Source organism: Schistocerca serialis, chromosome 6, assembly GCF_023864345.2.
Source record: "Schistocerca serialis cubense isolate TAMUIC-IGC-003099 chromosome 6, iqSchSeri2.2, whole genome shotgun sequence".
Classification (NCBI taxonomy): Eukaryota; Metazoa; Arthropoda; class Insecta; order Orthoptera; family Acrididae; genus Schistocerca; species Schistocerca serialis.
The window spans coordinates 730,998,861-731,016,518 of NC_064643.1; the positions used below are offsets into that span (position 1 = coordinate 730,998,861).

Here is a 17,658-nt window from a genome sequence, read left to right on the forward strand (position 1 = left end):
CAACAAAGGAAATTGCCTGCAATATGTTAGTTCATCCAGTCTTAGAGTATTGTTCATCTGTATGGGACCCTTACCAGTTGGGTCTGATTCAAGAGATTGAGAAGGTCCAAAGAAAAGCAGTAAGATTCTTGACTGGTACATTTAGCCATCATGAGAGTGTTACAAATCTCATAGAAAGTTTGAAGGGGGACACACTGCAGATATATGATGTGCTAAACGGAAGGAGCTGCTCACTAAATTCCGAAATCTGATCTTTGCCAAGGAAGTAGAGCATATATTATTACCACCAACTTACAAATCGTGCAATGATCACCAGCCAAAGATAAAATTAGAGCTCGTACTGAGGCGTTGAGACAGTCGTTTTTCCCTCGCATGATCCGTGAGTGGAACAGAGAGGGGGGGGAGGGGGGGGGTACAACTTTGGTGCGAACTGTGCCCTCCACCACACATTGCTTGGTGGCTAGTGGAGTATATGTGTAGATGTAGACCAGCTCAGTGTCGTGTACTATGAGGTGTTAAAACCAAGTGAAACAATCACAGGTGCTCGTTATCGAATGCAATTAATGCATCTGAGCAGAGCATCAAAAGACAAATGGCCACAATACAGCAATAGGCACGATAAAGTGATTTTGCAGCACGACAACGCTCAACCTCATGTTGCAAAAGAGTACTTGGAAACATTAAAATGGGAAGTCCTACACCACCTGCCGTATTCTCCAGACATTGCCCCCTCAGACTATCACCTGTTTAGATCAATGGCAGAAGGCCTGGCTGACCAACACTTTCGATCTTGTCAAGAAGTCATAAATTGGATCGATTCGTGGATTGCTTCAAAAGATGAACAATTTTTTTGACGCAGGATTCGTACGCTGCCCGAAAGATGGGAGAAAGTAGTGGCCAGCGATGGAAAATACTTTGAATGTTACATGTGTAACCAATTTGTTTCATTAAAGCCTCAAATGTTGGAAAAAAAAACAGTGGAAGCAAAGTTCTACACCTTGTAGTAGTGTACCTTCAGTAAATATTTCGTAGTTTAGGGTCCCTTTTCATGTATATAATCCCTTAGCTTATCTTTGTTTGTGTTGTAATGGATCATATTATTATTATTATTTATTTTCGTTACAGCCATCTATGGGCTACATTTACACAGCTAGCTTCCCTTCCTCTTTCGCCAGTTCTCTTTCATCCGCTGGCTCACTAGTGCACGTTCTTCTGCCGAGAATACCCCGTTCTTCCTCATTTTCTCCTCGAAGAATTCCTTCGCCTCCGCAGCCTTTTTCCTAAAGATCTGCCTGTTCACAATTTCTTCTGCTGTGATCCCGCATTTTTCTAGATCCCAGTGCACTTCTTTCACCCATGGAAGCTGTATCTTCCTGTTCTCCTGGAAGAGAAGAATTTGCTGGTGAGCCTCTCTGATTCCATTCTTTTAATATGTCCATAGAAAGACAGTCTTCTTTTCTTCATTGTGGTGGTGATATTTTCAAATCGTTGATAAAGTTCTTTATTTGATCTTAGGTGGGACGTAAAAAAGTAGAGATACGCTCTTCAATTGATTAATTTCTGTATCTTCACCTGTTGCGGACATATGGAGAGTTCAGCCATGTTAGTATTGTTCACAGCATTTTCATAACCAGCTCTATGCACAATGGAACTATTTCAAAAGAAGTATGTGAACTTAAATGACGAATGTTGATCTAAAAAATGTATAGATGAAGGGCTGTTGATATCAGTGCCACATGAAGTTCACTCAGTATATGTGTACCTTTCAATTTCTTTCAGTTATTCTTTCCAATTTTTTTTTAATTATTCAATCAGCAATTATTAATCAGTTTCCATTATATATTATATTTTATGCTCGCCCCCCCCCCCCCCCTCCGCACCCCTATATTTTGCACTATTCAATGGCGACCACGACAGGAAGGCACTGAGCGGAATATGAACAGACCTTTCAATTGTCAATATAAAAAATTGTTTGAGATAAATGATCCATTTTATCGTTACAAGAAACTAATGAGAGTTTTGTTGCATTTGTTACATGTCTGTGGGATTGGGACCAATAAAAACTTCATCATTGTCATCATCATTATCATCTTGGACAGTTTCCAGCCCCTGGCCTGGACTGTAGGGAACATAGGCCCCTCCATCTTGCCACCATCTCTCCATCTTCACCTTGGTCCAGTCTTCTCCTTTCTTCTGGACACATTCCTCTACTCCTTTTAGCCATCTGTCTCTCAGTCTTCCTCTTGGTCTCTTTCCTTCCAGTTTCATTTCGTGTATCTTCCTGGGTAACCTCTTCTCCTCAATTCCCTTAACGTGGTTTGTGTCTATACCATCTCAGCCTTGACTATCATTTCTTAACCTGTCTATCGTTGTCACTCCAATACTGTTTCTCAAGAATTTCATCTCAAACTTGAAGGAGCAATTTAAAATTAAATTCTGCCTACAAACAAGACATGCCAGGAATACTGGTTTCGCCATTGAAGGTAGGAAGCTGCTACACTGTATGCTTATATGGCCGTGCTTGGCACCGTCTCTCTCGCAGTAGATAATCTCTTTTCCTTCCAATTAATATCCTTTACAGAAAGTGCATTTCCATAGAAAAGAAGAACAGTTATGTAAAGTCATTATTAAAGTGCAAGATAAGTCATTCAAATTCTATAAGACTTGATCAGAGAATAACCAGGTTCATTAATGAATACGCACATAAATCTACTTTAATTGAAAAGTATTTTTGTAATTTTTTTTCATAATTTTGTTAAACACTGTTCCCAATGGAGTCACAGGAAATGGCCATTGTTGAAAACTCATTGCAAAATGCAATATGCCAAGATGTCAGAAATCCGAGCTTGCCATCAGTTGAAAGTAAAGCGACGACTCGTGAACTGGCCGATGTCTACCAAAACAATGAGGTTGGCGTCCCACTATTAGAAAACGATGACACTGATGATATAACAAATGATGATGGCACTTTTATAATGCTCGATGAGGCAATTTACCCATTCTCACCGGGAAATATTTTTCCAAATATTGAAACTGAAGCGCACAACAGCGAAACTTCCTCTGACTATTTGCTCATGAACACAAAAGCAGGAACCAGTTCATAAAAGCAATGTAAATACTAGTGACACCCACAATTTGACACAACTCATACAACTAATAACACAACAGTTTAAAAACAACAGCAATTTCAGGAAAGTGTAACACAACAGCTTAAGGATGTAACACAGTAGTTCACAAGACATCAGGAAAATATAGGACTACAGTTTACACAGAAAAATCAGACATTTGATGATTTCAAGAATAGTATTATTCAACAGGTCAGTGAGGTGAGCAAAACTATATGCACTGAATTATCTGGTGAATTATCCGGAAATTGGCAGAGCTAAGTAAACAAATAAAACGAGAAATAATTACTGACAGGTCCAGCAATATAAATATGTTAATGGAAAAGGTATCATCAGTAGACAATTAACAGGAACAACTTGCAGGTGAGTTACAAAACCACAGTGAGACATATTCTCAGATTCGGGGGATGCAATCACAAGTGGATGCGTCAGTAAGTACTGTGATGGATGCAATCAGTGAGCTGCAAGATGTGTGCAAACACTTACCTACAGAAGTACAAAAGTTAAGTCTAAGAGTAGACCAATTAAGTTTAGAGTCAAAAATTTTCCAAAAAATAGAGAGATAAGTTATGTGCAGATGTAAAGGAAATAACTGAAAAAAACTGAAGCTGGGATGCTGGATAAGGGCAGCACCCTTGCTGAAAAGGTAGTGTCAGAGTGCAAAATTTATTTAGATACTGTAGAAGAAGCTCTAAAGGAGAAAGAAAGTCAACTTCTAGCTAAAATAGATCCAGGTTTAAAGGAAGCAGAGGAAAGGTTACGAGGCAGTGTTGCTAAAACTATTGACATTCCAAAACAACATTTGACAGAAAACAGACTGATGCTTTTAGAGAAGTTATATACTTTTCAGTGGTTACCCACAAGCAAAATAGCAAAGGTTACAGACTGTAGCAACATTTCCCAGCAGCTGTACCAGTCGAGCCAAAGCGGACATAAATTTGCCTGTCACTGACAGTGCGGCGTGTTTGTCAACTTTACTTGGAGATGAGGGATTACTTAGGTGTCGACAGTTTCTGGTATTTACCTCTGAAGGGAAAACAACAAACTGAGTAGTATTTATTAGGGCATTTAGAAACGTTTTACCTCATACCTGGACTGAAGCCCAGAACATTAGATTTGTTGTTGGACACATTCAGGGTAAAGTTCTGCTGTGGGTTACGGACATGGCAGAACATTGCCACTACTACGAGCAATTTGAGAGAGCTTTTCTGGATAAATATTGCTCTGATGCCACGCAAGAGAGGCTGAGACTTGAAGTATTCAACCCAGCTCTGTTCAGTAGCACACACAGAAGCTTAAGGAGCTATTTTGAAAAATATTTGAATAAAACCAGGTAATGGACAAACCCGCTATCTCAAGTAGACAGGGTGAAAATTTTAAAAAGCCGTCTTCCTGCCTACATTAGGGAAAAACTCATCTCCATTCTGGAGCATGATGCCAAATACTTTCTATCTATACTGGATGCAATAGATTTTATAGACGAAGAGATACCAGTACAACCCAAGATTGTTAATACGCAGATAGCACCACAGAGATTTACGGACCAACAAGTAAACAACAGATTCGTAATACAACATGGATGGCAACCTTACCCCACACAAACCGATGGTAATGATAACAGTAATCACAATGGCAATGGACAAAGCCATAAATTCAAGGGCGGATATAAAAGAAATGGGCAAAAATTTAGCAAAAACAACTGCAATGGGCGAGTAGCATACGGCCAGCCTGTAATATTTACAGACACCAGCTATCGGCAATAATCAGCTGATCGCCTGGCAAATGCAAAACAATACCAGACAGCCGAATAACTCACAGACAGCGGGATTTGGCCAGCAAAATAACACACATATGCCGAATAATGTGAAGAGGCAAAGAGAATGTCAGGCAAGAGCCTCACAGAATTCTACTTGGCACAATCAAACACCAACTGTACATATAGTCGAAGTTATGCCTAACCCATAGACCGATGTCACTGAATTTCCAGAAAATGAATTACTCATGTTAGGTGCCTGTTGTGTGTCCTTGGATGAGAGTGGGGGCGTGAGCTTGATTGACACGTGCTTTATCAGATACGATCATGGTAGTGATGTGAAAGATGATCTGTATCAAGATAATGAGGGTACACATAAAAAGTTGACAGAAAGCAAGGTGCAAGGTACTGTTAAAGCAAAAATATTTGACCTTTATATGTCACAGGGATTCTTTCAAGAACTGAAGAAACATGGGTGCATACCCACACTGCCAGTGCAAAATTGCAAGGTAGAAACTGCCACTGGTCAGAATTTGAAAAGTGTCAAGATAAAAGCCTTAATTCTCATAAAATTTAGACAGTTTTTTGTATGATGTATTTTTTTGATAATAGAGAAATTAATAGTTGGTTGTTTAATCGGTATGTATACATTTAGGGCATACCAAGTACAAGTTGATATATGAATAGGCCAATGTCATTTCACTGTAAATAACCAATTATTTGTAATATACCTTATCAGCCTAAGTACTAATAGATGTAAAACTGAAGTTACTCTTGAATTTGAAGTTCAGTTGGTAAATCCCATGGTTATGTTTGTCAACACATACAATAATGAACAGTCAGCAGCAGATGTCAACACAATAAGCACAAAGATAAGTGAATCAAAGTGTTTGTCTCAAGAACAGCAAGCGGAACTTTGGGAACTGATACTTGCGTATATACATCTATTTGAAAAAAGACCAGTTATCATTAAGTATCTTGTGTACAAAATGGAAGTGTATCCTCACGAAACTTTCTGTTCTGCCTAAAACCATCATTTCCCCCTTATTGTAGTCCTATTTTGGCCATGAGTAAGTCAGATGGCAAAGTGTGCTTGGTCCTTGACGCACGTAACATTAATAAGATTATTGTACCAGTTCGAACATGTCCAGACAATTTAGAGGAACAGCTTTTGAAATTCCATAATTCTAAATTTTTTACTATAATCGACCTCCAGTCTTCACATTGTTAAATAAAACTACATGAAGAAAGTTGGGAATGTACTGCCTTCATATGTAGAGGCAGGAGCTTTGAATTTCAATATTACCATACAGATTGAACTAAGTGCAGGTGTATTTATCTCTGCACTTGACAGAGTGCTAGGGCCCAAACTGTTGAGTAAGGTAACAGTATAAATGGATAACCTTTTAGTCACTACACCCACTTGTGTAGAACATTTAAGATTAATTGAACAAGTGATGAGTCCCTTTTCTGAATATGGAGTAACAGCAAATCTCAAGAAATCTAATTTCAGACAAGAAAAGCTAAAATTTTTAGGACACGTAATCTCTTCAGAAAGCATACTGCCAGATCCTAAAAACTTGATGTCATTAGGATCTGCCCTGTTCCTCAAGCCAAGAGAAAATTAAAGGCGTGCTTAGGCTTAGTGTTATTTTTCAGGAAATTCATCCCTAACCAACTTATGAACAGTGATGCTTTGCTCAGTCTTCTCTGGAAAAGCAGACCTCGGTTATGGGGACAAGCAGTGTCAAAGCCGATTTTCAGAACATCAAGCAAGCCTTATTAAATGCTAATATTTTATCTCAACCAGACATGAAGAAAGATTTTTGTTTATGCAATGACGGGTCTTCTCACGGTGTGGGTGCATGCCTTTCCAAATGGTAGAAGAAGAGGAAAATCTCATCTGTAAAGTAATTAGCTTTGCCAGCCACACCTTATCTGAAGCTGGATGTTTATATTCAGTCATGGAGCAGGAGGGTTTGACTGTAATTTGGTCCTTTAAAAAGTTTGAATATTTCCTTTGGGGTAAGCACAAAATAGTGTACTGTGACCATCAGTCCCTTTCACTTGTTTTAAACTTGTAAATTGCTACATTGGTGGATAGCCAGGTGGTGTATATATCTTCAAGAATTCGATTCTGAAATAATATACATAAAAGGAAATCAAAACATAATAGCTGATACTCCTCGACTACCACAAGGCTTAGAGGAATTCAACGATCTTTTAGAGCAGGAAGGTGAAATAAGAGCTATGTTGATGCAGGACAAAACACTCCGTCCATACTATGTCCACATGTGTAAACACATGGAGCAATTACAGCAGGAAGACACATGATGGAGTAAGGTAAGAGCAAAACTTACACATGACAGTGATGAAAATTTAAAAAGGTTTTTTACTATTCACAAAGGTGTTCTGTTCCCATAGGAACCCTTATGAGCTAGAACAATGGCACATGTGTTTGTCAGAGGAATATGTGGATGATTTTATGTTATACACCCATAATACTTAGGGCAATTTTGGCACTGCAAAATGCACTGACAAAATCGATAAATATTGCTATTTCCCCAACCTTACACAAAGAGTACTACAGATGGTAAAAAAGTGTATTGTTTGCCAGAAAGCCAAACATTCTAAAATCTCCAGGCAGGTAGAACTACATCCCATTGTGGCTAATAAACATCTAGAAAAGGTATCGTTAGATGTGGCTGGACCCTATCCCAGAGGTAAGGGGGGAGTAAGATAAATAGTAGGTGTGTATGATATTTTCACCAAATACTTAAAACTGTATACTGTACAGAATGTTACAGTCAGTTAAATTATAAGGTGAACTAAAGAGGATTATTTTGAGAGACTAGAAAAGCCAGAAGTCATGTTAACAGATAATGCCTCATATTTTGTTGGATGTAAATGGAAAGAGTTTGTAGATTCCAACCAAATCAAACACTTTTTAGTATCCAAATTTCATCCCAAAGCATCTTCCATAGAAAGGTGTTTAAGGAGTTCAACAGGTTTGTGAGGACCTAGATACCTCATAAACATACCAAGTGGATTGAATATGTCACTCATTTCTTACCAGTTGTTAACAACCTTCCCTATACATCAAACTGGATTTACACCTAATGAGCTGATGTTCAATTGCAAGCAAGTAGACGAGTGGGAGAAAGCTTTGCCCAAGATACTGATACCGGAATTATTACTAGATGATAAAATATGGCAAACAGCAATCAACCTTGAAACCTGGGCTAAATATAGAAAAGAAATTTATGGCAGAAAGCTGAAATGTACATCACAGTTTTATATAGGACAAAAGGTGTTACTTAAGAATTTTGCTTTTATATGTCTAGAGGCGATGATACTTTAAATACAAAGCTTTGCCTTGTACGTAGCCCAGTTGTAAATGAATAAACAAACTTGTGAACACACATGGTAGCATGCAATGCAATACACAACTCGCCACGATGTTAGTGATATCAGAGCGATGCAGCGCATGTGCATTGGGAGCAAGCTAGTCAACAAACCACAAGCATGTGTGCACCAGACAGATACAGCTGAAAGCATTGAAGCACACAAAACAACCCGATGAGCTACAGCCTGTACTAGCATTTGTAAAGCCTATTGCCTAAACAGGGACATTTATTTATTTTATTTATTTATTTATTCATCCGTGGAACAATAAATATTGTATGGATGTCGTCAGTTTACAACACATGAGCACACATTTACATTTACAATGAAACAAGTTTCTCATATTTTGTGTAGTTTTTATAACTAGTCATACACACATTTATAATTACATAATATTTTGGTGATAATGTCATATGTTGCTAATAATCTACATCTGTGTTAAATATTCTTTTACAGTATAACAACTTTTACTTACTAGAAAGGTTTTAAGCTTTTGTCTGAAAGTGAGGGGCTCATTTATTTCTTTAATTTCCTGTGATAATTTGTTATACAGTTTTATCCCATTATAAAATATACTTTTTTGTGTCTTTGCCTTGTTCTTTCTATCTAGATGGAGCTGGTGACAAGCTATTGTTTCATGGTCATGTATTAGGCTGTTTGTGTTGTACATGTTGAGATTTTTCTTAATGAACATTATGTTCTGAAAGATATACTCACAAGAAACAGATAGAATTCCTAGCTTTTTAAATAATTCTAGACAGTGGGCCCTGTTGTTGCTGTTTGTTATTATCCTTATGGCTCTTTTTTGTACTCTGAACACAGTTTGTATGTTACTGGCACTTGTTCCCCAAAACATGATCCCATAGCTGAGGACTGAGTGTAGATATCCGTAATATGTTATTTTAAGACAGGTATTATTGCATACCGGTGCAAGGATTCTAAGAGCATAGCATGCTGTGGATAATTTCTTTGCCAAAATGTTGACATGGTTTGTCCATTTCAGTTGGCTGTCTACATTCATCCCTAAGAATTTGGTACTTGTTACACATTCTAATTCATTATTATTAACTTTTATTCTAGTGGCATTGTGTTTTTTGTTCAATTGGAAGTTAATATAGTTAGTTTTCTTTACATTTAGGGTTACTTTATTTTTAATGACCAGTTGTGGACATCACTGAGAGCCTCGTTTGCTCTTTCTGACAGTTGTGTTGGATTTTCACCTGTTATTACTATGTTGCTGTCATCAGCAAAAAGTATTTTTTCTCCATGTCTGATACTTTGTGGGAAGTCGTTAATGTATATAAGAAACAATATTGGGCCTAATACACTTCCCTGTGGGACGCCTATATTCACATTTTCTGGGTCAGACAGATGTTTTATAAGGCAATTGTTTGAAACTTGTGATAACTCAACTCGTTGAACTCTGTTTTCCAAGTATGATTTGAACCACTTCTTTGTCACACCTCTTATTCCTATTTGTCCTAATTTATGAAGAAAGATTTTGTGGTCAACTGTATCAAAGGCCTCGGACAAGTCTAAAAAGATACCACTTACATTTTCACCTTTGTCCAGTGCTTCTAAAATTACTTTAGTGAACTGTGCTATAGCAGATTGTGTGCCTTTTCCGGGCCTAAAACCAAATTGGTCATTGGAAAGAAGATTATATTTATTCCAGTAATTTAGCAGTCTCTTTTTGACTAGTATTTCTATTATTTTAGAAATGATAGACAGTTTAGAGATCGGCCTGTAGTTCTCTACATTTTCCACATCTCCGTTTTTAAGGATAGGTATAACTTTTCCTTGTTTTAGGTACTCCGGAAAGTATCCAGATTCGAAAGATTCATTAATTATGTCTGTTAAAGGGCCCTTTATGGAGTCTATACAATCTTTAATTACGCAGACTGGGATTTCATCAAGTCCTACTGAAGTTTTATTTTTTAGTTGGTGTACTACTAGTGCCACTTCCCTTTCTGTAGTTGGCAAGAGCACCATTGAGTTTGTTGGCTGGTTCTGAGAAGGTAAATCATACGTATCTGGAAATTTCTGCTGTAATTTTTTTGCAATACTACTGAAATATGAGTTTACATAATTAGCTAATTTTTTAGGGTTACCTACTGGTACATCTTTGTTTTTAATATGTGAATTGAGGTCCTTTTTAGCAGAGTTAGATGTTTCCTGTTTGACGATGTTCCAGGCTGCTTTGCTCTTGTTTTCAGCCTCAAGTAATATTCTGTTGTTTGAAAGTTTTTTGCGGCTAGCAACACCTTTCTGTATATTTTCCTGTACTTTTTGTAGAGTTGCAGAACTTCTGGGTTAGATTGATTATTTTTTATGGAGTTGAGATATCTAAGAGTTTCTGAGGATTTTTTGATACCTGTAGTCACCCATTGATTTCTCTTTGTAGTTTTAATTTGATAAAGAGTTTTGGGAAACATCTCTTCAAATCTGAGTTTAAAAATTGACATGAACTTGATAAATTTCTGATTTGCATTGGTTTCTGCATAGACTTCCCTCCAATCTTCATATTCTAGCTGGGATTTAAACTGATACAGGGCTGATTTGGAAAACATTCTTTTGTATATGCAAAGTTTAGGAGGAGTTTCTACATGAATGTTAGTTTTTAAGATCTGGCAGAGGTGGTCTGATAGGCCCAGGTTTTGGACAACAATAAGACATTTTTTACTATCAATATCTGTAGCTACATGATCTATAGATGAGGAGGATTCTTTCGTTATTCTAGTTGGACAATTAACAAGGGAGGATATTCCATAACAGCTTAGAATATTCACATATATGTTGCTAGCCTTATCAGGCTTCATCATATTAATGTTTAAGTCACCACAGATAATTACATTTGCTTTTGGTCCAGAAACCTTGTCTAAGCTTTGATTCAGTTTTGAGAAGAATATATCAATGTCTCCACTGGGAGAGCGGTACACACAAAATATGACTAATTTTTTTGCTATGCCAGGTCCTATTATTTCAACAGTGGAAAGTTCGAAATGTTTGTCCTCACCTAGATCTAAAAGATCATATCTAACTTAATGACATACCTTTTTTTACATAGATACATGAACCTCCACCATTCATTGAGATTCTGCTATAGTAACATGCAAGGTCAAATGAGGCTAATGCAATGTGTTCAATTTCCTTCCCTTTGCACCAGTGTTCAGTGATACACAAAATTTGGCTATCAAAATTTTCCAAGTCTACTTCTAGCTGTTTTGCTTTGTTCTTTATGGCTTGAATGTTTTGGTGAAACACTGTTAAGCATTTGTTTTCACTTATCTTGGTGGCGCCTTTCCCTTTAGACCTGATGCTAAAAAATCCTTTAGATGAGCTGGTGGCATGGCTATTCTTCTGTTGATGACAGTGGAGGTGAGTCTGTTGCCAGTTAGACTTGGAAGTTGGTGTATCTGAAGGTATCTGCCTTATGTTAGTCTTGTAATTGAGGCCGGGTACCAAAAATCCCTGTTGTAGATTCCTCTGCTTGCAAGCATTTATCTCTTTCCCTGTTATGTGCTGTTGTTCACTGGCTTCTCAAGGGTGGCTGCCTTCTTCTGGTGTGATGACTGCTCCTATTACCACTGCTGCTGCTGTGTGCTGTTGCAGTGAATGCCAGTGATTCTGGTTGCTTGGTTATTGATGTTGGAACTACTGCTTCTGATGTTGCTGTGACTGCTAATGATTCTGGTTGGTTGGTTTTTGATGCTGTAACTATTGCTTCTGTTGTTAGTTCTGCTGCTGCTAATGTTGGTTCAGTAGTAGGTTCCTCTTTGCTACTGTTTTTTGGATGGTCCATTTGCGTGCTGCTCCTGTTTTTGCTGGTGTTTCTGCTATTGGAGATTTATACCATCTTTGGTAATTGCTTTGTCACTGTCACTTTGTAATTGCATTTAATTGCTTCCCTTATTAAGTTTCCTAACCTGGCCTTTCCATTTCTGTTAAGGTGAAGCCCATGTTTCGTAAAACATTCTCTGTCAAGTGTGCTTGAGTCAATTAATTTCACATTGCTGAATAGCCTACAACTACTTTTAAGTTTCGCATTAATTCTGTGAATTTCCTTATTCACACATGACCATTCAGGTAAATCATGCCTGTGGGTAAAGAAAAGTATGGGAGGGTCTATACTACAATTACAACTATCTGCAAAACACACAAACAAAGATATACTTAGGCACTATATACACTGAAAGGGACCCTAACCTACAAGATATTTATTTCAGTTATGCTACTGTATACATTATATCTATATATGTACAATATTTAAAAATGTAAGAATTGAAAGTACACGCAATAATTATGTTTGATGGACCAGAGTGGTGGTGGTGGTGGTATGTTCCTATGGGACCAAACTGCTGAGGTCATTGGTTCGAGCTGTAGGTAAACAAGTAAGTACAATATAAGTGGCAAACTGAATAACATGGCACGCCACGCCTATAATACACTTCATCTTTCAGATTTACAACGTAAGTAGAGATGCACACATGAGATTAAATGAGTCTGTGGTAGAACGATGGGACACTAAAGTGAATGAATACATGGTAGAATATATGAAAGAGATAGTAGTAGCCATCAAGCCACTGTACACTTATCTATGGAGATTTAGTTTTAAGTTGGAATTAAGGGGATACGGAATCACCTATCCCCGCAATGTTAATATATGCCTACTATAGGGAACATTTTCTCACAAACTACTGGAGACAGAGAGGTAAAAATTTTACTGTATGTGCATTCATATGTTACAACAATACTGAAACAACAGTTTATTGTCAAAGTATTTTCTTACAGAGATATTGTACATTTATTTTTAAGTAAATTTTTTCCATCGCTTTTTACTAGACTATCACCCCTAAGTCTTTTGTAAATCAAGTAATTAAAAAATCGTTGTTTCAGTATGTAATAGGGACCTATGTCACTACGTCATAAAAATTTCAGACTTCTAGGTTGACCAGTACCTGAGATAATGTTCCTAGATGAAGTAAAAAGTAAACTTACGGGAAACGGAGAAAGAAGATTAAAACATTCCTGATCCGTACCTAATACCCCCTTCACAGTCTTCATAATCATCTTCAAGTCTTCTTTTGGCACCCCTCTGCACCTGTCTTGCTTTTTTCACTAATGTCTTGATTATATTATCAGCATGCCTTAGTCTGCGCCGATCTAAAAAGAACATAGCACGTACCGTACGGGAACCAACACACATACCCAACTTTTGAAGGACCTGGCATTTAGTTATATTTCCAAGATTGAAGGTTGCCACAGCATCATACACACCAAAATGTAGTGTATTAATTCCGACAAACACTGTTTTTGGGAGACGATGCCATATCACACTATTCAAGCACTCGTTGGGGTTCTGCGTTTTTCCGTGAAGACATTTCATCAGAAGACTTCTGTCAGCCAGATCTCTGAAAATGGGCTATATTTCTGCCATGATGGCTGATGGTAGACTGTGGTGGTGAATGTATTTCTCTCCTGTTGTTAGTCCCCTATTGTATTTACACCAGCTGTTTTCACCTTTGGGGCACAAACCATGTTGTGGATGCTCATCCGTGGATGCGGTGTGGAAATATAAAGCCCATATAGCTCTCCTCATTTCTTCAAGATTGCCTGTATTTTGCCTGATTGCAAGGCCATAGCAGTTCTGAATGTGGTCTATTATGGAATCAGTCAATCTTCCTCTGCCATCCAAGGTTTTCCCATCATCTAGTTTTTTCCCTTTCATAACTGATTTTAACCTTCTCAGCCTGGCACCCATTCTCTTCTGCACATGTCCTATACATTCAAGTTTGCTTATATTTACACTGTTCCCATATGGTTTGCTTTCCAAAACTTCTTTGAATGCTTTAGAGTCACCATCTCCCAGATATTTGACATAGCGAACATTATACCACTGTGAAGAGCGATGAAAAATTTTCTTCACCCCAGCAACCTCCATGCCACCACTACTACCATAATAATTAGCAATACAGTCATCACTGTGTTCATTTTTCAGCCTGCCTGTGCACCTACAGTATTTAGACATTATTGCAACATCAATAACCTTGCCAGTATCAACACTAGTTGCTGTTACAACACCATTGTTGGAGGTGTGGCCCCTTTTCTGCCACGTGCCATCAAACGCCACTGTGAGGTCACGACTGCCGTCATTTTCTTCCACTGCTTCTTCCACAGCAACCTGCATTGACTTCTGTGCTACATCTTCAACTGCAGATCCTAGTACATAATTGTAAGCTTCAAACTTTGAAGGTGCACTTGGAAGATTTAGAACACCACATAGCATATCACCAGCTGCTTTGCCCTTACCAATTGCTCGCAATCCATAAACTAACCTAATATTTACACTATAAAGTTCAGTTTTCTTGTATCCATTATTTACAGTTACTGAAACCGAACTTGGAAACTTACAGCTGTATTTACAAACACTGCATATTAAATTAAACTGGGCAGCCAGGCCAACATGGGATTCTACTTTCAGAGAAACGTTTCCATGACATTTTTTGCAGCACAAACTGTTTTCAAGAGCTTCACACAATATATTCGTATCAATGAGTTCAAAAACTTCATTCCCTCTATCAAGTAAATTATATTTCTCTTCCAAATCTCTTAGTTTTTTATGAGAAGCACTGTTTTCATTTGGTGTAAGTTCGTTCGGCAAATCAGTAATAAGTGGATTCACATTTTCCAACAGTGATGATGATGAACTGCTTTGCTTTGCTAATGAATCATTATTTCTTTTCTTTTGCCAGTTCACACGCTTTTTAAATACTTTTGCTTTAGCTCTAGGCATTTTCACTGCGAAAAATGAAGCACTAAATACGAAATAACTCAACAACAACTACTTTCTTATATCACACTGTTTACAAAACAGTCCCGCCACAAAGTCAAAGAGTAACTTGAGGAAACCAGAGAGAAACATTTTCGGGCAACTAGTGTATAAATAGTCGCTGGAAACCGGGATATTTGAATTCATGTCACTTTAAAGGTACTGCCAAAAAGTTCATGGTCAGCCACGAGAGACGTGTATAACTAAAGCGCAATACCCGATCTCACAAATATATAAAAATAAAATAGTTATAATTGTAGTAGAGCTATGTATGATACGTCATTTTAAAGAGGAAACATGGCAGAATATAATACGCCAATAAAAAAAATTCGATTTTTTAACCCAAAATCCGATTCCGTATCCCCTTAAGTTTCTCTTCCAGGGAACGTTGCATTGACATGTCCTAAAGTGAAGAGAGTGTGTAGATTCTTCCTGGAGAATGCTATAGAGGTGAGGCCACACGTAGTTATTTGAGCAGCTCGTAGAATCTATTGTAACATCTATTGTTTACTTCTTTAATTCTTTGGAATTGATGAATATGCTCGAACAAGAAGTCTCTGTGAACTGAAATCAAATGTATGTCAATTTATGCCATAAAGGCAAAAAGAATCTATTATCGTATGTATGTTATGTAAGAATGTAAAACCAAATGGGAGTAAAATGTGTACTCATATTATTGGAATTGAACAATGTAACGAAATTATAATTTAACAAAATGTACTAAAAGAAAATGACAATCAGACTATAATGTATATAAACAATGATAATGGCATGTCAGCAAATGAATAGGATAAGTTTATTTTTGTAATTATATTTCTACTTTTTTTATGTGTAGGGTATATGGAAAGGACACTAAAGAAACTTTAGGTAATGTATCTGTGTGAAAGACGCTCAAAAACAAAGCGTAAAATCATATGAAACCTGTCTGCAAAGTGTTAAGTGTGCATGTTATGTGTGTTGATGTATGTGTGATACACTAAAGATGACTACACTAAAAGCGGCAAGAAACTTACCTTGTCGCCAGATGTCCCCACTGAATAAGGGTCATTCCATATCAAATCACCCAATAAAAAATAAATTTTACACCCACCTCCTTAGATTTTCATGAAATTTGGCTCAAATGGTTCTAATACCATCCTGACAACACCTGCAATTTTTTTTGCTGTATATCTCATAGTTTCTTTTATAAATTTTTAAAGTTTTTATGTTTTGCGTTTTCCGAACCTTCGGAAATGGTAAATTTAATTCGTATTCAAAACTTTAAAATTGCGTATCTTAAAAACTCTTTTAGATAACATCATGAATTTTTGCAGCAAGTTTATTTATTACACATATTTGAAGATAAAAATGATACTATTAAAATATATTAATAGTTTCCATGAAAAAAATTTATATGTATTTTTTTTTCTTTTTTTTTTTTTTTTAATGGATGTTTTGTTTTATAAGAATTGCAATATCTAGAGTTCAGACCTGATAGAATGCTCACATTTGTTTTAATTTACTCTTAAACATATAGGCTACTTGATGAAACAAATATAATGATGGCTTTTTAGCATGTTTATTAATTATAGTAGATTACATTAGAATTATGTACAAAGATAGTGTACTTACGACACTTATGTATAACCCAACTGATTGCTTGAAACATTGAATTTTTGGAGTAATTTTGTCTTTTTAATAAACATTAATGCTGATTCAAACTGTTTTTCCACTTCATCCAAGAGCTTTCAGTTCTTTTCATACAGTCTTTTTTGAAGTAATACATTCTTCCAGTGCCGCTTGATTGAGGTGCGTCTACTACACAGACTATGTGCTCCAAAGGCACTATGCAAGAATCTTCTCTTTCAGGCCAATAAAATGATGCAGCTGGTCCTGAAGGATGTAAAAATAGAATTTCTGCATCTTCTTCATCATTGAATATTGTTTTTACCAGTCCAAAGTACCAGTTACCATCATAATTTGCAGCCACATAGCTATTTATGGATGGTTCAACACGAACCCAATCAGAAGAAGAATGGAAAGAAAAGACTAAGGAGGGTTTTACACTTTTTGTAGTCCTTCCTAATTTCAAGGTTGTTTGTTGGAAGTGGTTTGAAGTTATGAAAACTTCTTGTTCCAGGAATGGTTCACGTTGCTGAAAAACGTTTTTCTAGTTTTAACCATAGCAAATCAGCTAATTTTTTGTCAGTAAAGTGAAAATGAATGTTTTCAATATTTTTTTCACAAAACTTGTTCACGTTGATTGCTGTCATTATTTGTTCTTCGTCTGAAAACTGTAGACTGGCTTTCCCTAAAATTCTTTTAATAGTTCCTCCTAGGCCATCACTAATTGACTTCCCACGACTTGTTGCAAAAAAACAGTGTTGGGCCTTCAAATTAAAGTCTCTCAAGTGTTCAGTCAAATTTTTAAAACTGTTTCTATTTTTGTACTGCCCAGCACAACCATCTGTAAAGTAGTGAACTGAGTCAATGTCAGTATGATGTAATGACAGCCACTTTGTAATTTCTTTTTGTAAAAAGTTAACAAAACCAGTGTCATGTTCTTG

At 36.9% G+C, this 17,658-nt stretch overlaps 1 protein-coding gene across 1 annotated transcript in view; it reads right to left on the minus strand.

The window, feature by feature from the left end:
* Positions 1–12,408: 12,408 nt before the first annotated feature.
* The window catches only part of LOC126485053 (sialin-like), a 259,946-nt gene continuing 254,696 nt past the window's right edge, over positions 12,409–17,658 (minus strand). The window contains exon 10 of the mRNA XM_050108655.1: positions 12,409–12,429. Within this exon, the coding sequence (XP_049964612.1) occupies positions 12,409–12,429 (21 nt within the window). The remainder of the gene's footprint in view (positions 12,430–17,658) is intronic.